This window comes from Emiliania huxleyi (assembly GCF_000372725.1).
Source record: "Emiliania huxleyi CCMP1516 unplaced genomic scaffold EMIHUscaffold_562, whole genome shotgun sequence".
Taxonomy (NCBI): Eukaryota; Haptophyta; order Isochrysidales; family Noelaerhabdaceae; genus Emiliania; species Emiliania huxleyi.
Genome location: NW_005197789.1, coordinates 3668 through 31285, shown reverse-complemented (window position 1 = coordinate 31285; position 27618 = coordinate 3668). Strand labels below are relative to the sequence as shown.

The 27618-nt window shown below is 67.6% G+C and overlaps 10 protein-coding genes across 10 annotated transcripts; 5 read left to right on the top strand and 5 right to left on the bottom strand.

Moving 5' to 3' along the window:
• Window positions 1-628: 628 nt before the first annotated feature.
• On the bottom strand, window positions 629-1157 carry EMIHUDRAFT_371225 (hypothetical protein; the record flags this gene model as incomplete). Its single annotated transcript, XM_005765156.1, has 1 exon — window positions 629-1157. A coding segment is annotated over exon 1 (507 nt), but the record flags the coding sequence as incomplete, so codon positions are not given.
• Window positions 1158-5170: 4013 nt separating this feature from the next.
• EMIHUDRAFT_247268 (putative ABC transporter) lies at window positions 5171-6204 on the bottom strand (the record flags this gene model as incomplete). The annotated part of the gene is made up of 3 exons (XM_005765155.1): window positions 5171-5449; window positions 5524-6091; window positions 6167-6204. The coding sequence occupies 3 exons, from the start codon at window positions 6202-6204 to the stop codon at window positions 5171-5173; spliced, it is 885 nt and encodes a 294-aa protein (XP_005765212.1).
• Window positions 6205-6239: 35 nt separating this feature from the next.
• EMIHUDRAFT_247267 (hypothetical protein) lies at window positions 6240-8542 on the top strand (the record flags this gene model as incomplete). Its single annotated transcript, XM_005765154.1, has 2 exons — window positions 6240-6314; window positions 7859-8542. 2 exons carry the CDS (start codon window positions 6240-6242, stop codon window positions 8540-8542), a joined length of 759 nt encoding a protein of 252 aa, XP_005765211.1.
• A 204-nt stretch (window positions 8543-8746) lies between these two features.
• EMIHUDRAFT_459632 (hypothetical protein) lies at window positions 8747-10199 on the top strand (the record flags this gene model as incomplete). Its single annotated transcript, XM_005765153.1, has 4 exons — window positions 8747-9343; window positions 9615-9827; window positions 9898-9933; window positions 10003-10199. Coding segments are annotated over exons 1-4 (1011 nt in total), but the record flags the coding sequence as incomplete, so codon positions are not given.
• Window positions 10200-10643: 444 nt separating this feature from the next.
• EMIHUDRAFT_631902 (hypothetical protein) lies at window positions 10644-12051 on the top strand (the record flags this gene model as incomplete). Its single annotated transcript, XM_005765157.1, has 7 exons — window positions 10644-10664; window positions 10736-10846; window positions 10956-11042; window positions 11187-11228; window positions 11295-11363; window positions 11437-11517; window positions 11788-12051. The coding sequence occupies 7 exons, from the start codon at window positions 10644-10646 to the stop codon at window positions 12049-12051; spliced, it is 675 nt and encodes a 224-aa protein (XP_005765214.1).
• Window positions 12052-12227: 176 nt separating this feature from the next.
• Window positions 12228-13673, bottom strand: EMIHUDRAFT_445937 (hypothetical protein). Its single transcript, XM_005765152.1, has 4 exons — window positions 13059-13673; window positions 12819-12881; window positions 12599-12751; window positions 12228-12516 (listed from the first exon to the last, which is right to left on the bottom strand). The coding sequence occupies exons 1-4, from the start codon at window positions 13542-13544 to the stop codon at window positions 12421-12423; spliced, it is 798 nt and encodes a 265-aa protein (XP_005765209.1). The 5' UTR covers window positions 13545-13673; the 3' UTR covers window positions 12228-12420.
• Window positions 13674-16062: 2389 nt separating this feature from the next.
• EMIHUDRAFT_425211 (hypothetical protein) lies at window positions 16063-17009 on the bottom strand. Its single transcript, XM_005765151.1, has 2 exons — window positions 16511-17009; window positions 16063-16400 (listed from the first exon to the last, which is right to left on the bottom strand). The coding sequence occupies exons 1-2, from the start codon at window positions 16988-16990 to the stop codon at window positions 16257-16259; spliced, it is 624 nt and encodes a 207-aa protein (XP_005765208.1). The 5' UTR covers window positions 16991-17009; the 3' UTR covers window positions 16063-16256.
• Window positions 17010-17929: 920 nt separating this feature from the next.
• Window positions 17930-20230, top strand: EMIHUDRAFT_247259 (hypothetical protein; the record flags this gene model as incomplete). The annotated part of the gene is made up of 8 exons (XM_005765150.1): window positions 17930-18022; window positions 18147-18287; window positions 18633-18785; window positions 18867-18969; window positions 19348-19507; window positions 19644-19775; window positions 19831-20043; window positions 20188-20230. The coding sequence occupies 8 exons, from the start codon at window positions 17930-17932 to the stop codon at window positions 20228-20230; spliced, it is 1038 nt and encodes a 345-aa protein (XP_005765207.1).
• A 113-nt stretch (window positions 20231-20343) lies between these two features.
• On the bottom strand, window positions 20344-22118 carry EMIHUDRAFT_76636 (hypothetical protein; the record flags this gene model as incomplete). Its single annotated transcript, XM_005765149.1, has 4 exons — window positions 20344-20981; window positions 21131-21294; window positions 21362-21855; window positions 21927-22118. Coding segments are annotated over 4 exons (1488 nt in total), but the record flags the coding sequence as incomplete, so codon positions are not given.
• A 2902-nt stretch (window positions 22119-25020) lies between these two features.
• On the top strand, window positions 25021-27245 carry EMIHUDRAFT_247256 (hypothetical protein; the record flags this gene model as incomplete). The annotated part of the gene is made up of 4 exons (XM_005765148.1): window positions 25021-25083; window positions 25498-25737; window positions 25877-26021; window positions 26068-27245. The coding sequence occupies 4 exons, from the start codon at window positions 25021-25023 to the stop codon at window positions 27243-27245; spliced, it is 1626 nt and encodes a 541-aa protein (XP_005765205.1).
• Between the last annotated feature and the right edge of the window lie 373 nt (window positions 27246-27618).

Sequence of the window (27618 nt, the reverse complement as noted above, 5' to 3'; positions counted from 1 at the left end):
TAATTCATATGGGTACCTCGTTACCTCGAGTCTCGTACTTCGTACACAAATATTTTTACCCCTCGAGCGCCCCGATCGCCTCCGTCACCGCCGCCACGAGCCGCGACGCCTCCCCCTCGCTGCGCGGCCCGTCCCTCCTCCACCTCGCCGCGTCGTGGTGCCTCGCCGCGTTCGCCCAGATGCGCAGCGAGTGCAGCTGCCTCCGCAGCTCGGTCGGCAAGCCGCACTCGCGGTGCCAAAAGTTGATGCGCTCCTCGAAGCCGTCGGGCGCCGCCGCAGAGCGCGAGGCGTAAGCAGCGTCGAGGCGCGGCATCAGCGTCTTGAAGGCGAGCAGCATGTTGTCCTGGATGCGCGCCTGCGCGTCGCCGCCCGTGCGCATGCCGCGCACCTGCACCGAGAGCGGCGAAGGCTCGTACCCGGTGGTGCGGGCGGCTGCCGCAGCGGCCTCGTCTCCAGGTGCCGGCGCAGCCTCCTCCACCCCCGCCCCGCCCTGCGCACTCGACAGCAGCCCCCGGAGCGTCGTGACAGCCTCGGGCAGCGTGCAGCGGTTGCGCAGGCTGTCGTGACAGAGGCTCTTCTGCCCGTCTCCCGCCTTGGCAAGGTCCTTGACAGCGCGCGCAGCCGTCTCAGGCCACCCCGCCGCCGCGTCTGCGATCTGGGACGCGTCGATGTTGGTCCAGAGTCCGTCAAACTCGTCCTCGCACCGGTCGGTCAGCTGCACCTCGGACCGGCTGGTGAGGCAGACGAGGAGGGTGATGCCGATGGCGTAGCCGTCCGTCTTGCTCGAATACTCGCCCCCCTTGGAGATGGAGGGGCAGAGGTAGCCCGTGGACATGTAGAGGGCGGTCGAGCGGCAGCGGACAGAGGCGTCGGGACGCTGGTCCTTGGCGAAGCCCGTGTCGGCGAGCACGGCGGTCAGCTTCTCGTCGAGCAGGATGTTGTCCTGCTTGACGTCGCGGTGCACGATGCCCTTCGAGTGGAGGTAGACGAGCGCCTCGGTCGCCTCGCAAGCAATGCGAACGCGCTGCCGCCACGTCAGCGGCCTCGGCGGCTCTTCCATGCCCAGCCGCCGGAGCTGCGCAGCGCGGTCGGGATCCGAGATACGCAGCCGCGCCTCGAGCGAGCCGCCGCGCATCAGCGGCGATAGGAGGCAGACGCCGTCGGGCGAGAGGCAGTAGCCGAGCAGCGGCAGCAGGTGCGGGTGGCTCACCGCCTTGAGCAGCTTCACCTCGAGCTCCGCCCGCGACAAGCCGCCCGACTGGCCCGACTTTGCCCGCTTGACGACGAGCGGCAAGTGGCGCAGCTGCGGAGGCGCGGCGAGGGAGAGGTGGAGGTCGGCCGACGCCTCGTAGACGCGGCTGAAGCCGCCGCTGCCAATCAGCTTCCCGTCGGCGAACCCATCGGTTGCCGCGGTGAGGTCCGACAAGGCTATCTCGACTGGCCGAGCAGCCGCCTCGTCTGCCGCGGCCGGCTCGGCGACAGACAGAGTTTCCAGCTTCGACTCCGCCGCGCTCACCTCCTCGGCCAACGCAGGCAGCGCGCCCACATGCGGCCTGGCGGCAGCGATGCCCGCTCGGAGCGCGGAGGGGCTGTCCGCTGTGTCGAGCGACTTGAGCGCGCCCATCGCCGCGCCATGCGCCTTGCGCAGCCGCTGGCTGTCCCGCCTCCGCGCCTCCTTGAGCTTGTCGCGCGCGCGCCTCGCCGCCGCCAGCACGGCCGGGCTCGCGAGGCCGCTGCACGCCTCCAGCGCGCTGGCCACGCTCTCGTACGAGCCAGCGGCCACGGCCTGCTGCAGCGCCTCGTCCGCCGCGGCGATGGCGGCTGCGTCGGCGGGCGGAGGAGATGGGGCTGGCGGTGGGGTTGGCGGCTGCAAATCGGCGGTGGCGCTGGGGCCAGGCGCCGCGTTGTCTGCCTCGCCGCCGCCGCTCTTCTTCTTCCTCCTCTTGCCCTTCTTGCTCTTTGCGCGCTCCTCCGCCTCCTTCTTCTCCGCCTCCTCCTCCGCCAGCAGCGCCTCGGCATGCCGCGCCGCCTCCGCCTCTGCCGCCGCTCTCTCCGCCTCCCTCGCCTCCGCCCCCGCAATCCACGCCGCCTCCTTCGCCGCCTTCTCAGCCGCCGCCTCCGCCTCAGCCAAGACCTTTACGCACTCGGCGTGGCCATTCCTCTTGGCCATCTGCAGCGCCGTCTTGCCCTTCTCAGTGCGCGCCGTCGCGTCTGCGCCCGCCCGCAGCAGGCGGAGCACGATGGCGGGGTAGTTCCAGTAGGCGGCGCCCATCATCGCGGTGCCGCCGTCGCTGCTGGGCAGGTTGACCTCCGCGCCGCGCTGGATCAGCAGCTCGATCACCCGCTCGTGGCCTTTGTTGGCGGCGCACATAAGCGCGGTGCCGCCCAAGCTGTTCTGCAGGTTGATCTCCGCGCCGCGCCGGAGCAGCAACTCGACCACTTGCTCGCTGCCATACTGGGCGGCGCGCATCAGCGCGGTGCCGCCGCCGCAGCTCTGCTGGTTGATCTCAGCCCCGTGCCGCAGCAGCAGCTCGACCACCCGCTCGTGGCCTTGGCCGGCGGCGTCCATCAGCAGCGTCATGCCGCTCAAGCCGCCTCTCTCGTACGTCGCGTCGGCCCGCCCGCCGCCCTCAAGCCACGCCAGCACCGCCGCCTCCTCGCCTCGATGAGCCGCTGCCACGACCGCATCGGAGACTGGCACGCCACCCCTCGCCGCCGCCGGCGACAGATTACCCGGCCGCACCCGCACGCTCTCGCCGCCGCCCTCAAGCGCCACAGCGTACCGCCCGCCCTCGAAGCTCTGAGCCACGCCCCGCTGCCCGTTCAGCTCGGGGCGGGCCGAGAGCCCGCCGAGCACGACTCGCTGTCCGAGCAGCGGCGCGTCCACAGCTGCCGCTGCCGCGCCCGAGGAAGCGCCGCCCGCCCCTGCCCGGCCGTCTGCAGCCGCCGCCGCCTTAGACAAGACCTTTACGCACTCGGCGTGGCCCTTCTCCTTGGCCAGCTGCAGCGCCGTCTTGCCGTCAAAGGTAGGCGTCGTGTCTGCGCCCGCCCGCAGCAAGCACCGCACGACGGCGGGGTGGCCGAAGAAGGCGGCGGCCATCAGCGCGGTACCGCCGTCGCTCCTCTGCAGGTTGATCTCCGCGCCGTGCCGAATCAGCAAGTCGACCACCCGCTCGTGGCCTCTGTCGGCGGCGCGCATCAGCGCGGTGCCGCGTTTGCTGTCTTGTTGGTTGATCTCCGCGCCGTGCCGCAGCAGCAGCTCGACCACCCGCTCATGGCCTCCGATTGCGGCGTACATCAGCGCGGTGTCGCCGTCGCTGTCCTGCAGGTTGATCTCCGCACCGTGCCGCAGCAGCAGCTCGACCATCCGCTCGTGGCCGTAGCGGGCAGCGCCCATCAGCAGCGTGAGGCGGCTTCCGCCTCTCTCGTACATCGCGTCGGCCCGCCCTCCGCCCTCGAGCCACGCCAGCACCGCCGCCTCCTCGCCTCGATGAGCCGCTGCGATGACCGCATCGGGGGCTGCCACGACACCGCTCAACGCCCGCTCCGCCGCAGCCGGCGACAGATTACCCGGCCGCACCCGCACGCTCTCGCCGCCGCCCTCGAGCGCCACAGCGTACCACCCGCCCTCTCGCCCCGCACCGCGCCTCGAAGGCCCGTTCAGCTCGGGACGTGAAGAGAGGCCGCCGAGCTCGACTCGCTGCCCGAGCAGCGGCGCGTCCACAGCTGCCGTTGCCGCGCCCAAGCTCACTTGCCTGGCCATGTCGGGCCGCAAATCACAAAATAACTTGCGGGCCCTCAGCGGAGCTGGGAATAGGACCGCCGCGAGCGGCGTGGCGTGGAGCGGTTGTGCATCCCTCCGGGGGCCCCTCTGCGCCGGGGAGGCGATGTTGGAGCTAGGACGCAAGCGTCCGTCGCCTTTTTCAAACTCGGGGCCCACTCCGCTACGCTCCGACCCGAATTTGGAGGGCCTAAAAGTTTAAGGTATTGCTGCGCAAAAGGGGAAGACACTCCACGCACAAAGTACATGCATACTTCCTCTTAGGCGGACCCTCCCGATGCCAGGACGCATCTAGTGCTAGTGTCGCTTTAGGAAATGCGGCGGCGAATGGCAAAGCGCATAAAGAAAGTCGGGGTCGCAGAGAGCGTCGCGCAGCAGTTGAGCATGCTCGTGCGTTGTTTAGGACGCCACGCCAATTATCTGCGCGCCCATCTGTTGCCTGGCATCCCCTGCGAATTCGTCGCTCGTGATCAGCTCCGCCGCCGCTCGTAGCAACCAGTGCCGTGTCGAGATGAAGCTCCGCGACGACGCCCGTGGACTGCACGCGCAGGGAGAGGCGCACGAGCTCCCGCACGGCAAGCGACTTCTCGGCATGCGCCGCCTGACGCCTGTCGGCATCCCATTCTTGCAAGCAAGCCACATTTCTACCGACGACCGCGTATTTGGTCGCGGAGAGGACGTTTTGGTACGTTTTGGCACCAGCTGAAGGCTTGCACGGACAAGAGCCCGTTGCCAACCGCACTTTTGCCAGAGCCTCGCGAATCAATTGGCCTCCGCTCGGGTGTGAACATATTCGCTGCGATCAAAATTTACAAGAAAACTGGCGATAAAAAGAATTCGAAAAATACACTAGCACACTAATCCACCACAAAAAGAAACCGCCGCTGCCCCGAGATCGCACGAGATCGCCCGAGATCGCACGAGATCGCCCGAGATCGCGTTGCGACGCGCGAGGTGGGTGTGCGGGATGTCTGTGCGCTCTGTGGTCCCGAGTAAGAATCTCGGCCCCGAGAGCGATGTGTTTGTTTCATAACGTCGACGGCTACCTCAAAAAGAAAATGGTGCCACAGGGTGATAAAACATCCCAACGCAACCGCCTTGCCCCTACGGCCAACTCCCTCGGGGCGCGGCTCTCAATTCATTCCACGGCTTTAAGAGTGAGCGAGCGAGCGAGAGAGGGAGAGAGGGAGAGAGGGAGAGAGGGAGAGAGAGAGAGAGAGAGAGAGAGAGAGAGAGAGAGAGAGAGAGAGAGAGAGAGAGAGAGAGAGAGAGAGAGAGAGAGAGAGAGAGAGAGAGAGAGAGAGAGAGAGAGAGAGAGAGAGGGAGAGAGAGAGCTGAGCAGTGGCAGCAGATGACTCAACCCGCAAAGGGGGCGCAGCGAGGAGGTGCTCAAGAGCCGCACGCAGACCGGCGAGACGTCGCGCGAGCTGTGCGAGTCGAGTCGTTGGTGCGGTCGCACAGCTCGGCTCGCGGCTCGATCAGACGCTGTTTCTGCTGTTGCATCAGCACTTGCCGCTTCTTGAGACGCGCCGGTTCTTCCTCGGCTGCAGCCACCTTCTCCGCGATCGCCTGCAGGCTCATCTTTGCCGGGCTGCCGGTCGCCGCGTCCCACAACCTGCGGTACGTAGTCGACGCCACCTCGGCGCTGGGGGCATCGTCCTCCCGGAGCTTCGAGGGTGCCGACGTCTGTCGCGTTGGGGGTACCGGCGGGAGTTCCACCAGCGGAGAGGGCGCCCTCGCACCACAAGCATCGTAGTGGTGGGGCTCGCCGGCTCCGATTCCGCCACGTCGGGATCCTTGGCGATGAGCTCGGCGTGCGTGCCGCATTCGACGACGCGCCCATGGTCGACAACCACGATGGCGTCCGAATCGCGGATGGTGCTGAGCCGATGCGCGATCACGAGCGCAGAACCACGCCGCGCCAGATTGTCCAACGCTTTCTGCACCTTGGCTTCGTTCTCATTGTCGAGCGCGCTCGTCGCCTCGTCGAGCAGGATCACGTCGGGGCGGCGTAGCATTGCACGCGCGATGGCGAGCCGCTGGCGCTGGCCGCCAGAGAGGTTCGACCCACCCGACTCGAGCATCGTCAACAGCTTGTCCGGCTTCTCGTTGATGAACTCCCACGCCTGCGCGTCCTTGCAGGCCTGCACGATGTCGCGCTCGCTCACGTCACGCTCTATGCCATACGTCAAGTTGGCGGCGATCGTCTGGCTGAACAGGACCGTCGACTGGTCGACAATCACAACGCGCGAACGGAGAAGTGACGTGATACTCTTGGATCGGCACGTCGTCCAGCAGGATCGTGCCGCGCTGAGGCTCGTAGAGGCGCTGCAGCAGCGCCAAGCAGCTCGACTTGCCGCAGCCCGTCGGCCCAACCAGCGCGACCTTGGCGCCTGGCTCGACACCTGTTCCTTTTTACCCATCTCAGAGTAGAGGTGTCCGTTTTATTTATTTATTTATGGCTACCCTAAGAATCGCACCGTGGGGCTTGCCCTACGCTCGGGGCCCTACGCATACGGCGACGTCTTGGGAGGTGCGCCGAGCGAATTCTGTTTGCCTGAATTTGGGTGTGTTTGACGACTCGAACCCGACTACCCCGTGCACGGCTCAGCCTGCCGAGAAGGGCCCCTATCCCCAAAGAGCCGGAACCCAAACATGGTTAGCAGCGGCGCGGGTTCCCTGAGCTGCTGTGACGTGGCCGTGCTGGCGGCGGAGCGTGGCGAGGAGGAGGCGGTGCTGGCGTGGCTCGAGGGCGGAGGGCGGGCCGACGCGACGTGCAAGAGTGGCGAGGTAAGCGGCGTCACGCTGCTGATGGGCGCCGCTCGCAATGGCCACGAGCGGATGGTCGAGCTGCTGATCCGGCACGGCGCGGAGGTCAACTTGCAGAGCAGCGACGGCGTCACCGCGCTGATGATCGCCGCCCGCAACGGTCACGAGCGGGTGGTCGAGCTGCTGATACGGCACGGCGCGGAGCTCAACGTGCAGAGCAGCAAAGGCCGCACCGCGCTGATGATCGCCGCCTTCCAAGGCCACGAGCGGGTGGTCGACTTGCTGCTGCGGCACGGCGCGGAGGTCAACCAGCAGGACAGCGGCGGCAACACCGCCCTGATGCTCGTCGCCCAGGAAGGCCCCGAGCGGGTGGTCGACTTGTTGCTGCAGCACGGCGCTGACGTCAACCTGCAGAGGAGCGACGGCGTCACCGCGCTGATGGCCGCCGCCGAGAACGGCCACGAGCGGGTGGCTGAGCTGCTGCTGCAGCACGGCGCGGAGGTCAACCTGCAGAACAGCGGCGGCTGGACCGCGCTGATGTGCGCCGCCGGCCAAGGCGGCGAGCAGGTGGTCGAGTTGCTGATTCGGCGCGGCGCGGAGATCAACCTGCAGGACAGCAACGGCCGCACCGCGCTGATGTATGCCGCCTACAGCGGCTACCCCGCCATCGTGCTCCGCCTGCTTCGGGCTGGCGTGGATACAAAGGCTCGCGCTGCAGACGGCAAGTCTGCGCTGCAGTGGGCCAAGGAGGGGGCGGCCGAGGTGCTAGCTACTGCCGACGCCGCCAGTGCTCCTGAAGCGGACCACGCCGGGTGCGTGCGCGCTCTCACAGAGCACGCGGCGGCGCTGAGGGAGGCGGAGGCGGCCGAGAAGGCGGCAGAGAAGGCGCGCGAGGCCAAGGGGCGGCGCGAGCAGCGCGAGCGAGAGGAGGCGGCGGCGGCGCGAGAGCGCGAGCAGGCGGCACGCCAGCGCGAAGCAGAGCGAGCGGCGGACGAGGCGCGCCGGGCGGCGGACGCGGCGGCTCTGGAGGAGCAGAGGAGAGCCATTGCGGCGGAGGCGGAGGCGAAGCTGGCCGCTGAGCGCGCGGCAGCAGAGGAGACTCTGCGGGCGAGGGAGGCGGAGAGGCTTGCGGCGGAGGGGGCGCAGCGAGAGGAGCAGCGGGCGGCCGCGGCGGCGCGCAAAGCCGCTCAGGCAGAGGCGGCGCGGCGCGACAAGGAGGCTGCGGACAAGAGGGCGGAGGAGGAGAAGGCGAGGCGGCGCGCAAAGGCGGCGGAGGCAACGGCGGCCAAGAAGGAGGCCAAAGCGAAGAACAATAAGGCCAAGAAGGCGCCGTCTGCTTTCGCGCTCGAGGAGGAGCGGAGGGCGAAGGCTGCGGCAGAGCTTCGCGCACAGGAGGAGAGGGCGGCACAGCTGGCTGCTGAGCAGGAGGCAGCGAGGCGGGCGGAGCGGGAGGCGGCAGAGCTAGCGGGTGCGGCAGAGCGGGCGGCGCTGCGCGAGGATGCGGAGCTGGCAGAGGCGCTGCGCCGGTCAGAGGTGGATGCCGAGGAGGCGCTGGCGCGTCGGGTGTCGCGGTGCGAGGAGGCGGTGAGCAGCGAGTCGACCGGCGGCGGCGGGGACTTGGTGCGGCGTGTCGAGCGGCTGGAGGCGAGCCTCGTCGCGGCGACCGAGGGTAGCCTCGAGGAGCGGGTCGGCGCCATCGAGCGCTTGATCGAGCCGGAGGCGAGAGAGGCGGCGGAGCAGCATCTGCCAGTCACTGAGCCGCTTGCTGCCGTCTCACTAGCCGACGCCTGCCTCGACACGGGGCGGCAGGCTGCCCCCGAGTCCACGATGGGGGGAGAGACCACGTGTATCGTGTGTTTCGCGAGAGTCAAGTCGCATGCTGCGGTTCCGTGCGGGCACTTGTGCGCTTGTGGGCCGTGCTCTGAGCTGATGCAAGAGTGCCCTTACTGCCGCGAGCCAGTGATGATGTGGATGGTTCCGCGTCCGGTCTAGGCGTCTAGATCTAGATTTGCGTTGTACGGCTCTCTTGGGCACGGAAAATTCTTTTAAGTGCCTCGCCACCCTCGCAGGAGTCGCTTAGGCGGCTCCCGTGGTGTACCTGTGTTCGTGCCAGTGCGCGCCAGTCCCGTGCCCAGTGTTGTGCGAGGGAGTTTTGTTGTAAGATTCTTTTAGCTGACTGGCGGGTGGAAGCGTCGGCCGCCCGGTCCGCCACCTCGCCAAGCCCTCATGTCCTCATCCCTCGACGAGCCGGCGCAAACCACGAGCGAGGAGAAGCTCACTTTGCTCAAGCGCGCCTACCGCGCGCTAAAGGAGGAGTCTGAGCGGCGCGAGGCGACCATGCAGGAGGAGCGCGCCTCGATGCAGCGCGAGCGCGGTGCGCTGCTCGCGCAAATCAAGGTCCTCACGCGGGACCTGGACGGTCTGAAGGAGTCCGTCCGCCGCGCTGGCGCGGAGGCGCGGGAGCGCCTTCTCGCCAACGGTGAGCCGCTCGGCCGCTTCTCCTCCGGCGCCGGAGCCTGCCCTGGCAGCGTGGCGAGCAGCAGCGGCTGCAGCAGCGCCCACTCTGCCGGCGGCGGCGGGAGCGAGGGCGTGGGGTCGTACCAGAAAGGGCGCGAGTGGGCGGCGCGGGTGCTGCACGCGCGGGATGCGCTGACGAGCGCCCTCTCCACCTCGCTCGAGTCGGTGCAGGGCCTCGCCGTGCCGGCCTCCGTGCAGGCGCAGCTGGCGCGGCAGGCGGCCCTGCTCGACGACCACGCCGCCCACTCGCAGGCGCTGTGGCTTCAGCTCTCCGAGGCGCGGGGCGGCTGCGCGCACACACTTCCTCACACACTGCCTGCGGCATCGCCACAGCCGCCTCACCACAGCAGCCTCACCCTAACCTGGCTGCGGCACCGCCACGGCACACGGCCAGGCTGCGGCGGCCACACTGCCTGCCTCGCACAGCCTAACTGCGGTGGCACCGCCGCCGCCGCCGCCGCCGCCGCCGCCGCCGCCGCCGCCGCAACCACCGCCACCACCCTCCAACCCGCCACCAGCACAGCCTCCCAGCCCCCTCTCTTCCCAGGCGCGGGCCGCCGTCGCCGCAGCCCACGCCACGACTCGCGCCGAGAGCGACCGAGCCGACGCCGCGACGGGGCAGGCGTCCGAGGTGCTGGCGGTGGCGGACGAGGCCGAGGCGCGACGCGCCGACGCGGTGGCCTCGCTCGCCGCGGTGCGTGGCCAGCTGGCTGCGGCGGTGGCGGCGAGTCAGTCCGCCGCCGAGGCGGCTGCAGCGAGGGAGCCGGAGATGCGCGGCCGGCGGTCTGTCGGCGACGCGTCCGAGCACTCGTCCGTGACACGTCCAATAGGAGGCGGAGATGCGCGCCGCCGCCGACGCAGAGCTGGCGAGGACGCGCCGCTCGCTTGTGTGGCGCGGCGCGAGCCAGCTGTGAGGCGCTTCTGTTGTGCGGTAGGCGGACCTGCGGGTGGGGCTCGCAGAGGCGTGGGCCGAGAAGAGGCGCGTCCAGGCGCAGCTCGACCTCGCGCGGGGCTCGCTCGGCGCGCCGCCGCCGCTCGGCGCGCCGCCGTTGCCGCCTGTCGAGCCGGCGGGCGGAGAGCCGTCTCCTTCCTCTCCCTCGGCGGCCGCAGCTCCCTCCGTCGCTGCCGCTCTGGCGGCCGCGGTCACCGCGTCCGTCGCCGCTCCCGCTGGCAGCTGCAGCAGCGGCTCCGAGCGGACGTCAGCCGCGCGCTCTCCCGCCCCCGACGCGCGGTTCGGCAGGTCGGCGGCGGCGGAGGCGCCCGACTGCAGCGGGAGTGCCGGCAGCGGGGCGTGCGCGGTGCCGGCGTCTGTGGTGCCTCCTCTCGAGCCGCGGCACGACGGGAGCGGCGGCGCCGAGCCTGCCTTCCTCTGCAGCGAGGACGACGACTCGCCCCGCGCTGCACACGCCGACGCGCACGGGGGGGGGATGGGCTCCGGCTTGCAGGGCGGCGGCGCGGGCGGGCAGGCGGGAGGGGACTTGTGCGGCTCTTTCCTCTCGCTCGCCGAGGCGCACACCGAGAATGAGTGGCTCATGAGTGGCTCATGAGTGGCTCATGAGTAGCTCATCAGTAGCTCATGAGTAGCCCATTAGCCGAGGTGCACACCGAGCCCTTCTCAGGGAGGAGGGGCGCACTCCTGCTGATAGCCCCCTGGAACCCCCCCGCCAGGCGGAGCCGCTCGTGCGGCGCGCGCTTGGCTTCGCAGAGTCGTTTGAGCCGGCGGGCGGCAGTGCCGACGGCGAGGCGGTGCGCGCGCTCTTGGCTTCGCTCGAGGAGGAGGTCCGCATTCCCCCCCCCCCCCCCCTCCCCCCCCTCTCTCGAGCAAGGGGGCCGTGCAGGTGTGTCCGCGAGTCCTCTAACCCTAACCCATACCCTCCCCTCCTCGCAGGCGGCGGCTCTCTGGCCGGCGGGGTGGCCGGCGGCGGCGCTGCACGAGGGGCTCGAGCGGTACGTGATGGGGCTCCTCCTCCCAAAGGTGCGGCCGGGACGTGTGCCGAGGGGGAGGTAGAGAGGGTAGGGAGGTAGAGAGGGTAGGGAGGTAGAGAGGGTAGCCGGAGAGACAGCCCGAGGAGGTTGGGCCGGAGCTGAGGCGACTGTGGCGCCCCCTCCTCGCCCGCAGGTCTTCGCCACCGGCGCAGACGCAGTCGAGGACAAGGCGCGAGCCTCGCCGCCAGCCTGCAGCCCCGCAGCCCGTCCCCTCGCTCGAGACGCGAGGCCGTCCCTCCAGGTGCTCTCCGCGCAGCTCGACACCCTCGCCTTCATCGGCGGCGCGCACGTCGGGATCGACGAGTCGCAGGCGGCGGGGACGGCTCATCATTAGCCAGCACCAAGTACCATTCGCGAGGCGGTCGCTGCCGCACGGACAATAGGCGGTCGGCCCGGACTGGGAGGCGGCTCTCGGCGAGCTGGGCGGCATCAACTCTCTCGCCGCGCCGGCCGACAAGATGGGGGTGCACCCCCGCAGCTCCGCTAGACATCACCCAGACCGGACTCGCCGCTTCCCTCCGCCTCCCTCCGCCCATCTCCGCCCCCTCCGCCCACCTCCGCCCCCCTCCGCCCCCCTCCGCCCACCTCCGCCCCCCTCCGCCCCCCCTCCGCCCCCCTCCGCCCCCCTCCACCACCCTCCGCCCCCCTCCGCCCCCCTCCGCCACCCTCCGCCCCCCTCCGCCCCCCTCCGCCCCCCTCCACCACCCTCCGCCCCCCTCCACCCACCTTCGCAGGCGGTGGTGCGCGCGTGCGCGCGTCTGTCTGCCCTCGTCGCGCCCAGCGACGGCTCCTTCGTCCGGCTCCTCGCCCTCGCCATCTTGCGCGCGCGGCCAGCTCGCCTCCACTCCAACCTCGAGTACGTCGCGCGCTTCGTCGACCCGCACCAGCTCTGGTCGCCGGAGGCGGGGGAGCCCTTCACGATCGCGCGCGCCGCGGTGCAGTACCTCGCCCACCTCGACCCCGCGGCACTCTCGACGCCGTCGCACGGTCGCGGGTGACGCCGCGCCGCAGCACGCGAACGGCAGCGGGCAGGCGGCGTCGATGTGACGTTCACACGTGCGCCGAGGTTTTTTTACAGTCAGTGAACCGTACAAAGAGAGCGTGCCCCACGCCCCAGCGTGGCCGTGGGCGCCCGGGGCGGGCGGGCTTCTCGTCCTGCTTCCATCGTGTCACTGTGTCAGTGCTCTAAATGCTTAAAATAAAATGGTCTATCACACGGCAAAAAAGAGCTACGTACTCTGGCTCTCAGAGCTCTCTGCGCGTGGAGCGGAAGAGCAGAGATAGCAGCCCCTACGAGGGCGATGCATGCATGAGCATTGTCTTCCGGGGGCCGGGACCAAGCACGAGCCCGTCGAGCGGAGCGGCCTCTACCGCGAGTTGCACGTGACTTTGTAAAAGGTTGAAAAGTCCCTCTCCTCGGGCAGGATGAAGCAGAGGTAGCCGACCAGCGCGCCGGAAGCGCCCTGCGGTCGCGGCGGGTCGGTTGGGCGGGTCGCGGGGGCGGGAGTACGGGGCAGCGGCCGGGCCGCGGGCGTCGCGGCTCGCCTTCGGGTTGCAGGTCACGGTCACGGTCGTGGGCGGGCCGTTCCGCCGCTCCATCTTTCCGGCGTCGGGCGAGACGGAGAAGGCGGGGTGCGAGTCGGAGGTGAAGCCACAGTAGTAGTCCTCGAAGGTCATGCAGACGGGCTTGACGTCAACCTGCGACGCGGCGGAGCGACCTCGCCCTCTCCGAGCAGCGTGGCCGAGGCAGTGCGCCTCCGCGCGCCTTCATCGCGCCTCCCTCTGTCGCCGAGCAGCTGAACTCGAGGTCCTCGTCCGTCTGCGAGACCTGCGCGGCTCGGGTTAGGGTTAGGGTTAGGGTTAGAGACCTGCGCGGCTCGCGGTTAGGGTTAGGGTTAGGGTTAGGGTTAGGGTTAGACCTGCGCGGCTCGGGGACGGCGAGTGGGCCGGCGACGGGCGCGCACGCAGGGAGGGGTGCGAGAAGAGGTCAGGTGAGGAGGCGCGCCTCCATCTTGGACAGCTTCCAAGACGCCTCTGGCAGCACAAAGAGGCTCGAGTCGGCGACCACCTCCTCCACCTCCGGCACGTAGATGTCCGGGTCCGAGTCGAGCGCGCCAGCCAGCTCGGGACCCGTCGACTTTTTCCGGTTCGGGTCCGCTTGGCTGCCCATCATCCCGTCGGTGTAGCTGATGCCCGACGCGAGCTTCGCCTCCTCGCTCCCTTCCTCGGGGAGAAAGTCGGGCGAGTCGGTCGTGGTAAACTTCGAGGTGTCGCCACCCAGGCCGTGGCCGCCGCCGCCGCCGCCTCCCGGCGGCTTCCAGCCGCTCATGTCGTTGTCGAAGGACTGGCCCGGCGCGTCGTCCCGGGTCGCCTGGTCGTCGCGCATGCTGAGAGCCGCGCCGGTGCGCGGCGGAGCCAGCGAGGAGCGAGGAGCCCCACCGCTGAGGAGCACGAAACCGGAGGGAAACAGAGGCAGCGACAGCAGCAACATCGAGTTGTAGGCAGTAGGAGCCACAGGGTTGGGCCTCGTTGTCGTCGAGGCTGGCGAGGTACTCCCACGCCTCTCGGGGTTTTAGTCTGACCGAGTCAACCCGAGATGCTGGGGCGAGCCGCGGCGAGACTGCGTCAGCTGTTTTCACAGCAGGCTTGAAGTACCTCGCCAGCGTCGAGGGTGCCTCCGCAGGTTTGTTCTTGAAATTCCCTGGGAGAAGAATTTTACCCGATCCCTACGGGCTGCCGACCTCTTTGGCGAAGTTGAAGATGATTCTCTTGGTTGGCGGCGCGATGCCGCCCTGGCTTTCGACGAGACAAATTTTGACAACGCGCCTCATGTCGGAGAGCGACCGTGCCTCGTTCGCCGCTTATCATGTAGAGTTTGTTGTAGAGATTTCACGTTGTAGAGCGCCTCTACATCGCTCTACAACGCACGCAGTTCGTCACGCGGCGGATGTAGAGCTCTACAGCTCTACAGCGCTCCAGAGCGCTCTACATCTCTACAGCTCTACAGCGCTCTACACTCTACATCCTCTACACCCTCCCTCAGGATGTTGGTCCAGCCGGGCGAGGTCTCGGGCGGTGTGATGCCGGTGAGCGTAAGCGTGTGCACCATGTCAGGAGCCGTCGCCGCCACGATCGCCGCGTAGATCGTTGACAGCTCGCCATCGAGCGCCACGGCGTCGGCGAGCTGGCGCCGGGACGGAACCTTTGGCAGAGGCGTCATGACGCCAACCTCAACGCGAAGCGTGGTCACGCGTGGGAGCGCCGGCGCCGGTGGCGGGAGCGGCGCCGGTGAAGACGGCTCTGGCGGCGCCGGTGGCGGGAGCGGCGCCGGTGGAGACGGCTCTGGCGGAGACGGTGGTGGTAACGGCGGTGGAGGCGACGGCGGTGGTGGCGGCGGCGACGGCTGCTGGGACGGAGGCGGCGGGGCGGGCGAAGGCGGAAGGCGTAGGGCCGGTGGCGGCGCGGGGCTCGTGAGACTCTCGCAGAGGAAAGGGAGAACTGCCGACGCGACGTCCGCCGCGCTTGCCTCAGAGGATCTCGCCGACCCCCTTCCCGAACCCACCGAACGACTCGAACAGCAGCAGCCGCACGTCGACGTCCTTGTCCTCCCTGGCGTAGCGATACTCGCCGCCATAGGACGGTATGCGGCGATCGCCGCCCACTACCCTGCCCCCCCTAGTATGCCATCGACCAGTCCCCTGCCCCCTCTCGCCCTTGCTCTTCCTCTCTCCCTCCATTCCCTCGCCCCCATACCCCTCACACTCCCCTCCATCCCCCTCCCCCTCCCCCTCGCCTCCCTCTCCCTCCGCGCGGTAGGGCCCATGCCCCTCGACCATGTTCCGGTAGAACGCCTCGGTGTTAGAGGCAGATGCCCGAGCTGCCGCCGTACGTGCCAGAATTCGACCTCGCGTTCATGTGTCTCAGATGCTGGGCGGTGGAGCCGTCCGGTCGGAGCAGAAGACCCAGCCACTGGCGACGACGAGACGAGCATGCAGGAGGCCGCCGTAGACATTGCCCTCCATCCAGCTTTTTACGGATGGCGAGGGGAGGCTGCAGGCGCTGCTCGCATCTGATGAACCGACAGAGAGGGTTGCACTGGAGGGCGCCGACAACGCGCTTGCAAACTCGCGTGCGACGGTTAATCAGGCGTCAGATCCGTGTGACATTGACATCCGTCACATCGGTGTTTTTCTCGTTGTTTTGTCGCTCGCTCCGCTCGCCACCTCACGCTCGGCCGTCCGGCCATGGCCAGTACCCCGCGTCTCAGTGAGACGCGTGGTACCATCCAACTCCGGTCGATGGGCTCGAATGCGCTCAGCCTCAGGAGGTACCAAACCGCGCGAATTCTGCACGCCTCGCTGCGCCGCTGGCTTGACTGAATCAGGCAGCAGCAGGCTGCTGCTGCTGCCACAGCAGCAGCCTGCTGCGGCCCCATTACGCAAGTTAATGACTAGCAGCACTGCCGGGGGCATACGAGCCGCCAGAGCCGGTGTGCGGCTGTGCACTGCCACCTGCCCGCGGCTACGCACAATGTGCGCTCGCATTGGATGCCCTGCTGATGGACCTGCGTCGCCTAGCTGCACGAGAGCAATGCCGTAGGCGGCGGCCGTAGCATACACTGCGAGCACACTCGGTGCAGCTGCGAGGTGCAGCAAGAGCACGTCGTTCCTGCCTCTGATGCCACTCTCGCGGCTTGTAGCGCGTCACTCGCGCATGCTCTGTTGCTCTCCAGGAGCTACGGCTTTATGGCGGGCGCGTGTGTGGGGCTGTAGCCTGTGTTTGGCCGGTTCTGAACCGTTTACTATCAGTACCATGCCTGGGCCACAAGAATCGCACACGGGGAGCGGCTCAGGGGCCCAGTAAGCCGCGGAATCGCCAAATGTCACAACCCATGCCACCCAGGGCTGGACCTAGCAGGGTAGGCCAGTAGCACCTAGTCTATCCCCGAGACGCGAGAGTGCTCTTCTCCAAGCGAGCCTCCGCACAGCAGGCGGGGGCGTGGGGACCGCTGCTGTGAATGGATTTCAATAGCGCGAAAGGCAGACACACGTATTCCATTCCGGCACGCCGAAGGAGGGGACTCGAGGCGGTGCTAGTACGTCGGTAGCAGAGGTTGGCAGTCGCCACTGATGCGTGACAGACCGCGCTCAGCGTCAGCTCTCCACGCCGCCCCGCCCCGCCCGCTCGCGCGGCGGCCGTGGGCTCACATGGGCTGCGTCTTGCCGGCGGTTTTAAGGATTTTGTCCATCGTGATGGAGAAGTCGTCGCCCAGCAGCACTGACCGGATGGTGGCGTCGGCGAGGGCGTCAAAGACGAGCACCAGCACAATCACAACCACAAAGGCGACCTGCGCCCGCCACGCCGCGCGCGGGTGGGCGAGGCGTCGCGGCGAGGGCGCGGCACCGAGCGCCGCCGCGTCCCCGGGGGTGGGCGCATGGGCGTGGGAGGCGTGCACGCCTGCGAGATGAAGAGCGTCTGCGTCACCTTCTTGATGGAAGGGTACTCGACGTCCTTGACGTCCTCGAAGACGGCCGTCCAAAAGTCGGGCTTCCAGAACTTCTCGTCGTCGTCCCACTCGCGCGCCGGCGCGAGCTTGTCCTCCTCCTCCTGCACCTTTGGGTCCACCGGCACCACATTCTCGTACTGCTTGGCGAGCACCTGCAGCCGCGCCTCGAAGTCGAGCCCCTCCAAGTCGGGCGCCTCTCGCCCGACCAGCCCCATCCCCGCGTCCGCATCGCTCGCCGCACCGCCAGCAGCAGCCCCTGGGCCCGGCTCTCCGCCGGCAGGCTCGCTCGCCCGAAGCATCCGCGTGCGCAGCGCGGCGCGAGCGGGACGGCTCGACCAGCCGCCGGCCGCGAGCGCATCCGCCGGAGCGAGCAGCAGCGGCGCCAGGCACAGCAAGGTCGGCAGGCGCCAGCGACCACCGCGCGCAGGCATTCTCGTCACTCTCGTCGAGCTCGGCGCGAGAAGCGCAAGCCCAAAAAGAATTTGCACGTGCCTCACAACGGGACTGGCGCGCACTGGCTAGCGCACCACACACCTCTCCTTAAAATCCCTGTGTGGTGGCGGCGTGCCGTCCTCCCCATCCCTCCCTTGGGTTGTCTGTTTTCTTTCTTTCTTTCTTTGGCGCGCACTGGCACTAACACAGGGCCGCATTGTGCAGATTTTTAGCAATACCAAACAAATCTAACACTCACACGTTGTGTTTGCATTGTGTAGCAAAGGTGGGGACGTGTCTGTCTGTCCTCAACCCAGCCCTAGCTTGGGATGTCCGTTTTATTTATTTATATTGTGCCAGCCCCTATGTGTGTGAGTGTGATGTGACAGTTTCACTCAGTGAGTGAGTGAGTGAGTGAGGTTTGTTTTTGTGTTGTGAGGTGTGAACAGAGTTCAAGCTGCGACCTACTACGCGCCGGCGCTCGGCGCACCCAAGTCCAAGCTGGAGTTGATCGATGCTTCCCTTTCTTTCGCGAGCGGAGGCGGTGCGGACTGCCGGACGCCTCGGTCTCCCCTCTGCCCGTGCGACTTTCGCTAACTCCATCGAAGTGAAAGACTCTCTCGAAGTGTAGACCGTCTCTCTTCGGCGCGCTTGGCACCAAGAGGCTTTGATTCTTACGACCCTCACCGCCAAGGCAGGTGTGCACTCTGCTAGTACTTGTGTGCTCACACCATCTCTCTCCGTAAGGTGTGTGTGGCCGGGTGTGTCCCACGTGGCCACGTCCCAGATCCCGGAGTCGGACAAGAAAGAAAATATGCGTCGGCTGCCACCTCGCCGCCACCGAGAGCCGCTGCTGGCTAGATCTGTCTTGAACGTCGGGGGAGACGCCGTTCACATAAACTACATGAACCGTGTCGCTGCACGCCGTTCGATTGTAGATGTCTTGCAGCGATGGAAGCACCTGCTGCTGCGCCGCCGTCGACACGAGCACTGGAATCGCCGACTGCTCATTGGTGACAGCTGTTGCCGAAGTGCGCCTGCCCTCCTTCCCCGCCCAGCTGAAGCAGCACTCGCCAAAACTGCGACGACCTCCCACCCGAGAGTACCCTCCCCAGATTCCTTCACTCCGTACCCGCACTCTCCCTTGCTTCGCAGAGAGCCTTCGAAAGATGCGCCGACGTCACCTCCGTCACCTTTGGGGCGAACCTCGAGAGCATCGGAAACTCCGCCTTCTCAAACTCGGGCCTCCTCGGCGACCTCGACCTGAGCAGCACCAGCCTCGCCACCATCGCGATGGTGCGCGCTCCCTCTCCCCCCCCCCCCTTCCCTTTTTCTTTTTTTCGGAGGCCCGGACGGGAGCCCCCACGCATATTTACGCCCCGCCCTCGTGGAAGTTTGCTTTCCAAGAAATCCCCGCGCCGGGAATCATTTGGGTGGTTTTCCCCGGGAGCCTCTTGAGAATGGGACTCGGTGCCTTTTATGCTCGGGAGGGGGGGAAAATCCCCGCTGTGGACCTGAGCCTGGCAATCAACCTGGCCACCATGGGGGAGGGGGGGGTTCCCCCCCCCCCCCCCCCCCCTCGCCCCTCTCCCTTTCTTCCGACGCCCCGACGCGAGCCGCCACGCACCGCCCTCGCTGCAGGCGGCCTTCGCCCAGTGCCAAGGCCTGACTTCCGTCACCTTCGGGTCGAGCATCGAGAGCATCGAGAGCATCGGAGGCTCCGCCTTCTACGACACGGGGCTCAGCGGCACCCTCGACCTGATCACCGCAACCAGCCTCAACACCATCGGCAATGTGCGCGCTCCCTCCCCCCTTCCCCCCTCCCCCCTAGCCTTTCTTCCCGACGCGAGCCTCCACGTACCGCCCGCTATGCAGGAAGCCTTCAGAGGCACCGACATCACTTCGGTCATCTTTGCGTGCGGCGCGAACGTCGCTATTGGCACCGACGCCTTGGGGCCCGCCACGCGCGTCGATGCCTGTCCGCCGTCCCTACCGCCCTACCCTCCGCCTCCGTCCCCACCGCCCTACCCTCCGCCTCCGTCCCCACCGCCGTCGGCCTCGCCGTCGCCGCCGCCCCCAGCGGCCTCGCCCTCCCCGCCGCCTCCGTCGGCATCGCCGTCGCCGCCGCCGCCGTCGGCATCGCCCCCGCCGCCGTCGATCACCGACTTTCCAGCCGAACCGCCGAGCTCGCCACCTTCCGCTCCGCCCGACTACGGTCCCGGCGACCTTCCAGCCGAACCGCCTTCCGCACCGCCAGACTTTGAGCCGCCGCCGCCATCGTCGCCGCCGCCGCCGACCGCGCCCCCGCTGCCGCCGATCCGCGAACCTCCAGCTGATCCGCCGTCCGCCCCGCCAGCCTCCGAGGAGTGCTATCCGGGCATCCCCGGTGGGCTGGCTTGCCCGCCCGGGCACTTCCTCGGCTTTGGCAAGAAGGGCGGGTGCCGGACCACGACGTGCGAGACTGGCCAGTACACCGCCCTCCGGGGCATCACCACGTTTGACGCGTGCGCGGAAAGGTGCCTCCGCGATGCCACCTGCAAGGCGTTCGAGTGGTTCCCTCGACCCCGCGGGCTGCTCCCTTCCAGGGCACCGTGTGAGATCCACCGCGATGCCCCCTTGCAAACAGCGGCCGACTGCGGGGAGACCGGTCAGGCCCTTGACCACTGTTGCTGCACGCGGGCTTGAGTATGCCGACCCCCACTCGCGGAGCTGCGTCTCATCTAACATTGCCGAGGCTTTCTCCGCCTTCGAGGAGACCATGATTCGCCACGCGAAGGACGGAGCGTTCGCGCTTCGTTCACACTAGTTCGTACAAAGGCACGCTCGCCGCCACCAGTAGGGGCTGCAGCATCACCACCTGTACCGCTGCTCTCGGCGAGGCAGCATACGGCGGCCGCTGCTCCGGCGACCGCTGCTCCATTCCCAGCGCCGTGTCTCCGCCTCTCCCCATCAACGTCGGCGCGATTAACGGCTGCTCCGGCTGCATCGATTGGCAACACCAACCTGTGGTCAGCTACAACTACCAACCAACCTCTGAAATGGTGCCACAACTGTGCCATCCCTTCTTGCCCGGCATAGCAAAACCAAGCGGCCGAGTGTACTAGCTCGCAACCGCCCGATTTTTATAATCCTCTACTATTATAATACTAGTACACACACACGTAGCGGAGTGCGAGTGGGCCCCGAGTTTGAAAAGGGCGACGGACGCTTGCGTCCTAGGACCTAGCCGCTACACGTAGCTCCTCCAACAACGCCCCCGGCGCAGAGGGGCCCCCGGAGGGATGCACAACGTGGGCAGGTGCGTTATTTTTCGCACACTGGGCGGCTCAGGCTCCTGCGCGCACCACTGGCACTAACCGTCCAACTTTTTTCGGTCGCCACAGCTGTGGGAGCGGCCTGTCGACGCCCTCACCGGCGGGTTGGACTCGCGCAGCAAGGCAGCGAGACACAGCCACCGCACGGCACAGCCCTCGCCCTCTGGCTGCGCCGCCAGCTCGAAGCCGCGCTCTTGCGCCCACAAGCGGATGCCCTCCTTCGCAAGCGAGGCGTGGAAGATGTGCGAGACGGCCGCAACGCGAGCGATGTCGGCGGGGTCGCAGCGAGAGACGACACGCACGAGGAGCTCCGTGGGGAGGTCGAGGAGGCGGGTGGGTACCTCGCCCTCCGCTTCCACCCCTCTAGCAGGCCCCTCCTCGGCCCCATCTCCCGCGCTGCCCTCCCCTCGCGCGGGAGCGACGTCCGCCTCGTCCCGCTCGTACGCGATGCCAAACTCATTGGCGCGCTTCCGGTCCACGGGGTAGAGGCGGCGCTGGTAGAGGAGGACGAGGAAGACGAGGTCGTCCCGCAGGCAGGCGACGCGGTGGGCGGTCGGCATCGCGACCATCAGCGCGAAGGCGTCGTCGATGAAGGTGTTGAAGGCCTTGTACGCGAGGACGCGCCACGGCAGGTGGGCGACGCTCTTCATCTGGCGCGAGGGGGGGCGGGGGAGCTCTGCCTCGAAACGGCGTGTGTACTTCCTCGGCGCGCCGTGGCGACGGCAGAAGCGAGGGGGCTGGTCTGGCGCAGGCAGGGGCACGGGGAAGGGGGGTGCCCTGGGAGGGACTGAGGCCTGGAGGGTGCGGGGGGGTTGAGCAGCGAACCGCCTTGTGGCTGATGAAGATCTGGGGATCTCGGAGAGCTCGGGCCATCTCGGGCCATCTCGGCTCCTCTCGGCGCCTTGTAGTTGATGAAGAGCTGTGGCGTCATCGCGATGAAGCCGAAGAGGTAGATCGCGTCGGCCAGCGAGCCGAGCAGCCAGCTGTACCTGACAAGAGGGTGCAGAATCCAAGGTTGGTGACTCACCCCCTCGGAGGCGGGGCTGGCGGGAGGACGGCAGGGAAGCGGCGCGCCACGACGCGTGCGGGTAGTGGAGCAGCGCGTACAGCGCCCAGCCGACGACCAGCGGCGCGAGTCCCCACGTCAAGTGCCGCGTCGCAACCTCGTCGAACCGCTCCGTCGCCGCCTCGGCGCGCGCGCCCTCGCCGCCGGCGCCGCCGGCCGCGCCGCGCGCCCGCCGCCGCATCGCAACCACCTTGGTCAGCTTCCAAAGCTCGAGGGCGGTGGAGAAGGCGTAGGTAGCGAGGACGATCGAGTTGACGCCGTCGCCGTCGAGCAGGTAGAGGAAGATGACGAGCGTGGAGCCCGCGTTGAAGATGACGCCGCGCGAGGACAGGCCCCTCAGGTCCTCCCGCCCCTTCCAGAAGCCGACGTCGTTCCGGAAGGCGAGCGCGTCAAAGACGACGTGGAGCAGCCCGATCAGCTGCATCAGCGCGAAGCGGTAGAGGCGCTTCTCGGAGAGCAGCTCGCGTAGCTCGTCGAACTCGGCCTGCAGGAAGGTTCAGAGAAGGTTCAGAGAAGGCTCAGGGGGGAAGGCACAGCTCGCGCAGCGCGTCAAACTGCCTCCATCCCGCTGGCCGCCTGCAGCGCGCCAAGCGCCGTGTGCAGCTGGCGCGTGGCGCGGTACCGACCGAGGGAGATGGGCAGCAGCCGCAGCCGCAGCCGAGGAGGCTCCTTGCCCACGTCGCTCGAGAGAGGCAGCGCGTGCTTGCCCAGCAGGCCGAGCTCGTCGACGTAGAGCCGAGGCGCGTACACGCGCCGAGACCAGTCCACGCCGTTCGCGACCTGGGCCCCGTCGCTCGGCAGCACCGGCCCGGCGTGCGGCGTCTCGTCGGCAACCAGCCGCAGCTCGAGGCTCGCCGCCGCATAGAGGTAGTGCGGCACCTCGCCCCGCTCGTTGGGCGGCGCGACGCCGCTCTGCTCGCTGGAAACGGCGACGCCGCTCTGCTCGCTGGAAACGGCGATGCCGCTCTGCTCGCTGGATACGGAGGCGGCGCTCTGCTCGCTGGAAACGGCGACGCCGCTCTGCTCGCTGGAAGCGAAGGCGGCGGGGACGGCGGCGGCGGCAGAGTCGGAAGTGGCGGAGCCCGGGCGTGGAGGAGACGGCTGGCTCGGCGAGCAGCATGCGGGCGGTGCTGCGGCGTCGCGGCTGGCGGCGCGCGCAGAGGAGCGCCCGGGCGTGCGCGATGGGCTGCTGCTGACCGGCGAGCGCGATGGAGAAGTCGAGATGCAGCTCCTCTCGACTGCCCAGCCGCACCTCGGCCGGGACCGGGACCGCAAACGCGACGTCCTCGAGGCCTGCGCCGCTGCTCACACCGGCTGCGCTCCAGACGAGCCGCCCGTCGATGTGCGCCTGCAGGTCGACGGCGGCGCCGCTGCGCAGCAGCGGCTGCAGACAGGCGGCACCGCGGCACGGCGACGGGTAGAAGAGCTCGAGCAGCGTGTGCGAGAGGATCGCCACGTAGACGGCGAGCAGCGCGAGGGCGGCTCGGCCGCAGGTGAGGGCCATGGCAGAGGTCCGATAGGTGCGAAGGCTGGCCGCTCTTGGCGGCTCCCGAGGTGTTTCAGTGCGCCTGGGCGCCTGGGGCGCCTGTCACGCCGTGCCGGGTCTGCGAAAAGAATTTTACACGCCGCACAACACTGGGCACGGGATGCAGACTGGCACGGCGCTTCACTTGAATGGCGTTCGCTTCGGCCGGCCTGCCGCCGCCGGTGCTCAACGCTGCCGCTGCCGAGGGCGCGGCGCGCGGCCGCGACGGCGCGCAAGAGGCCGATGATGGCCAGAGACTCGGCGTGAAGCGCCGCCTCGACGGCGAGCTCGCGAGCGCGCGCGTCAACGACGACGACGCCAAAGAAGGCGACACCATTATGGTGGACGCCGCACAGATGGCCGCTGCGGCGGCCGCCGGCACCGACCGCGGCACGAAGCGCCTGCTGCACGTCGCGCTCGCGGCGCGCGACGGCTCGCACATCCCGGACATCCAGAACAAGACGGCGCTCGTCACCGAGGTGCGCCAATTGATCAAGAAGACACCAGGCGGCGAGGCGCAGCAGGCAAGCGCGATCAGCGTGCCCATCATCGGCACGTCGCGCGCCATCTGCGTCGCCTTCAGCGGCGAGAGCGAGGCACGCGCCTTCCTCGAGCAGTACGCCGGCGGTGGCGTCCTACAGCTCCCAGCGCCAGACAACATCACCATCACCTTCGCCGCTCTCGACGCCACTGTGTGGGGCAAGCAGGCGGAGGCGCGCGAGACCCAGGCGACCACGGACTCCGAAGGCCTCCTCGCCATACGCACGCGCGGCGCCATCGACACCGCGGCCCAGATCGAGCACTTCGCCCCCCTCTTGGAGAAGCACTTCGGCAACATGGTCTCCATCCAGGAGGGATACCACTCCTTCCTGGGCACGAAGTCGGACGAGAAGGACGGCTCGATCCTCTTCAAGGTGAAGAACGAGAACCTCGTCTGCAACCTCCCGGTCCTGCCCAACGTCTACGCGAGCGGCGATGTCGGCGGACCCCTCCGCCTCGACGTCGGGTGCGTCAAGGTCCTCGGCAACAAACTCTGCCCCTCCTGCCGCGCATTTGGGTTGACCAACGCCGACATCATCCACGACGCGCAGTGCGCCGCGCAGGCGCTCAAGGAGAGGCGCGCCGCAGCGGCGAACGTCGCCAAGAAGAAGACCTTCGAGAGCCTCATCGTCGACAACAAGGTCGAGGTCGCGCGCGCGGCGGGCAAGGCCAAGGCGATGGCGGCGCGCGACGGGATCGGCTTCTGCCCGGCCTTCAACCAGACCGCCCTCCCGTGCAAGACCGCCGCTCGCTGCCGCTACGCGCCGTGTGTCAACTTCGAGGCGCTCCTCCACTCCGCCTTCAAGGACACTATCTACGAGCGCATGCCGAGCGCGGTCAGGCTGGGCACAAGCCGCGGGCGGCGCGGGCGCGGCGGCCGCGGCCGCGGCGGCGGCGGCGGCGAGGTCAAGAGCAACAAGAAGGACTGGGCGAGCGTCGCCCGCGGAGCCGCACGCTCCCCCTACGACGGCGGTCCACGCCTCGAGTCCAACGAGCCCTCGCTATACGAGGGGAGCGACGAGGAGCTCTAGGAACGGCCGCCGAGCCCTTCCCGCAGCGCATCCCTAGCAGCGCAGCGGGCAGGGCGGCTCGCGCAGCGCGCGCGCGCGATCGCGCAAGCGGCGCGCGAGAGCGAGCGAGCGAGCACACACACACACACACACACACACACACACACACACACACACACACACACATGTTGTACACATGCACAGACACACAGCCCCTTCCCCTTCAAGGGCGAGGACACGCGCAGGGGTCGCACTTCTAGCGAGGCCCACAGAGTGGGAGACTCCTATCACCGCCACTGCCACCCACGTGTCAGTCTGCCTGTGGTAGAAGAGACTGCCGGTGAGAAGTCGGAGGAAGGTCGCTAGTCGAGAGAGATCGCCAGTGGATAGGGAGTCCACCGTGCTGCGAGCCTGTCGCTGTCCCTTGTCAGGAGCAGGAGAACTAGGAGAGCGCAACCAGTAGGAGGCCCGCGCTTGCCCCCGTGCCGCCGGGTGCAACCTGTCCTATACGAGAGAGGAATCCCTGGGACCCTGTCGTGAGGGTGAACCCTGCCCAGCCCCCCTCCGTGTCGCGATGCGCTCCCCGCTCCCGTTCCCCGGTGTCCCTGATCGTCCTTACAAGATCCTGCTCGTGCAGGTGGGGACCCTGTCCTTCTCCCACCCCTCGTTTGGCGTGTCCGTTGTATTTATTTATTTATTTACGGGATGCAGAGGCGGACTCCCTAGGGTGGGCGACGGCTAGCGCACCACACACCTCTCCTTAAAATCCCTGTGTGGTGGCGGCGTGCCGTCCTCCCATCCCTCCCTTGGGTTGTCTGTTTTCTTTCTTTCTTTCTTTTACGGGATGCGTCGCCCATCTCTCCCTGGAGATGACTGCTCTATTTATTTATACGGGATGCGACGGCTAGCGCACCACACCCCTCTTCTTAAAATCCCTGTGTGGTGGCGGCGTGCCGTCCTCCCATCCCTCCCTTGGGTTGTCTGTTTTCTTTCTTTTTACGGGATGCGCTCCCCGCTCCCCTTCCCCTGTGTCCCTGATCGTCCTTACAAGAGGACGCGAAGCGAGTCGCACGGCGCGGACGTGGCGTTTCTGCAGGCGGGGCTGCGGCTCTGCCGGCCCGGCGGCGCGGTCTATTCGCTGCACAAGACCTCCACCCGCCCGTTCATCGCGAAAAAGGCGGCCGAGGCCGGCGGCGAGGCCTCCGTGGTGGCGGAGCTGCGGTTCGAGATCCCCAGAATGTACAAGCACCACCGGCAGCCGAGCAAGGACGTGGCGGTCGACTTTTGGAGAGTGCAGAGAGGGGGCGGGGGCGAGGAGGGGGAGGGGGAGGAGGAGGTGCCGTCGTGAGAAAGAGAGAGAGCATGAGAGAGAGAGAGCGCGCGGGGAGCAGGAAAGAACAAAAAGTCGAAATGTGAACGTCGGCCCGCAGGCAGAGTGTACCGAGGCGGTGCCCGGTGCCGAACAGACAACTTTTTTTCTTCTGGAGAACAAGAAGAAAAACCCAAGCGCAACGGCCGACCGGGCAAACATGAAACAAGGCACTTGGTTGCGCCGCCGCCCGCTGGTTAACGCTCGTGATGAGCGCCGCCGAACGACGATATCTTCATCCGACGCTGAAAGGCGTTCGCTCCGACGCCGGCACATGCTCGCTCACCGTCTTTGGTCACATCCCAAAGACGGGCGGTACCACCGTCGACGATCTGTTTTGGGCGCTTGCGAACGCTAGGCCGCCCGAGGTCAATGTGAGTGGACGTATGATTGGCAAGAACTGGAGCGCGGTCTCGGAGGGGTCCTACGTTGCGACACATTCCATTAGTCACCACTTCCCAAACGATGTGCTCCACGCCATCTTGGGCCTGCGGTTTCAGAGGCACAAGGTCCCGACCTTGCTGCCCTCGTGGCACCGCACGCACATCTACCACTCCTATCACCCTCACGGCCGTGACATGCGGCTCTTCCTGTCGCACCTGCCGCAGCTCCGCAAGATGTATCGCGACGCTTCATGCATGCTCCAGGTCGTGACGGTGGTGCGTGAGCCAAAGTCTCTTCAGCGGTCTGCATACCGATACTTTCGGCTCGACGGCGGGCTTGGTGTGGTTCCATCGCTCTCTCGCACCTCGAGCGTGCGGAGGAATGCCACGTTGCTCGCCGACGACCTCGCTCTGTGGCTAGCCCAAAACCCGGATCGGCAGAGCCGGTGGCTGAATAGCGGGATCAGCTCCACCCTCAACCTCTCAACTCCGCTGCATTACGCGCAGCTATTAGCGGCCTACGACTACGTGGCACCGAGCGCGCGACTCAACGAGTTTCTCTGGTTTCTGATGGCGCGTATCGGTGTCTACTTGCCCGCCTCGCACAGTGAGGGCGCACCGGGACCCCTCTCTGCTCGCTTGCCTTCGTGCAACTCAAACGCCGGCTCCGAAAAGGTCCTCAACGAAGCGATTATGAAGCAGCACGTACAGGATGCATTTTCTCTGTACACGACCAACGATGCCTTGCTCTTCCGCGTTGCCACAGCTCGCTACGCGGCCGACGTCGCAGCCGCAGAGGAGAGCCGCAGCCAGCTCGCCTTCATGCAAGCCGCTCGGCGAGCGCTGGCCAATGGCAGTACGACAACTCAGACTCGCGTGGGAGTCTGGCCGATCGAGCTGCACCTCAACTGCCACAAGGGGCGCGTGCCCTCTGAGGTGGCGACAGAGCTCCGGAGAACGGGCACCACGCACGTGTTGGGTGAGAATGCTTTGTGCCCCGCCGAGCGATTAATCTGCGTGCAAGGCGCCGCCTCGCAAAGATGGTAGAGTTACTCTTATCTTGAATCAGTTCCCGGTAGGCGGTATATACGTAACGTTATATCTTAGTCATCCGCGGAGCCGACTCCGCACCCGGCGGGGCGAGACGAGCGGGCCGGCGTGTGGCATGGCCGAGATATTCTGGGTGTGAATTTCACGGAGAGCGCGCGCCGCGCCGGGAGCGCCGGCGGTGGACGCGCTTCTCCGCTTCCTGACGGGAGCAGCCAGCTGCCAGGTCATCCCCTCATCCGGGACGCGGGAGGTCAGAAGGGACACCGCTCGTGTCACTGATGACAGACGTCAGAATCTCTTCAATACAAAAAAGCTCGTTGGACGCCAGAGACGGTTCCTTTTGGCGGCGCGAAATGGCAAGTCGCGGCGG

Coding starts and splice junctions, on each gene's coding strand:
- EMIHUDRAFT_445937 (XM_005765152.1), bottom strand. CDS start 13,544: ATGTTGCTGCTGTCGCTGCCTCTGTTTCCCTCCGGTTTCGTGCTCCTC. Junction 12,882..13,058: donor GGAAGCTGTCCAAGATGGAG/GCGCGCCTCCTC, acceptor CGAGCCGCGCAG/GTCTCGCAGACGGACGAGGA. Junction 12,517..12,598: donor CCGTGACCTGCAACCCGAAG/GCGAGCCGCGAC, acceptor CCGCGACCGCAG/GGCGCTTCCGGCGCGCTGGT.
- EMIHUDRAFT_425211 (XM_005765151.1), bottom strand. CDS start 16,990: ATGCCTGCGCGCGGTGGTCGCTGGCGCCTGCCGACCTTGCTGTGCCTG. Junction 16,401..16,510: donor AGACGCTCTTCATCTCGCAG/GCGTGCACGCCT, acceptor TGGCGGGCGCAG/GTCGCCTTTGTGGTTGTGAT.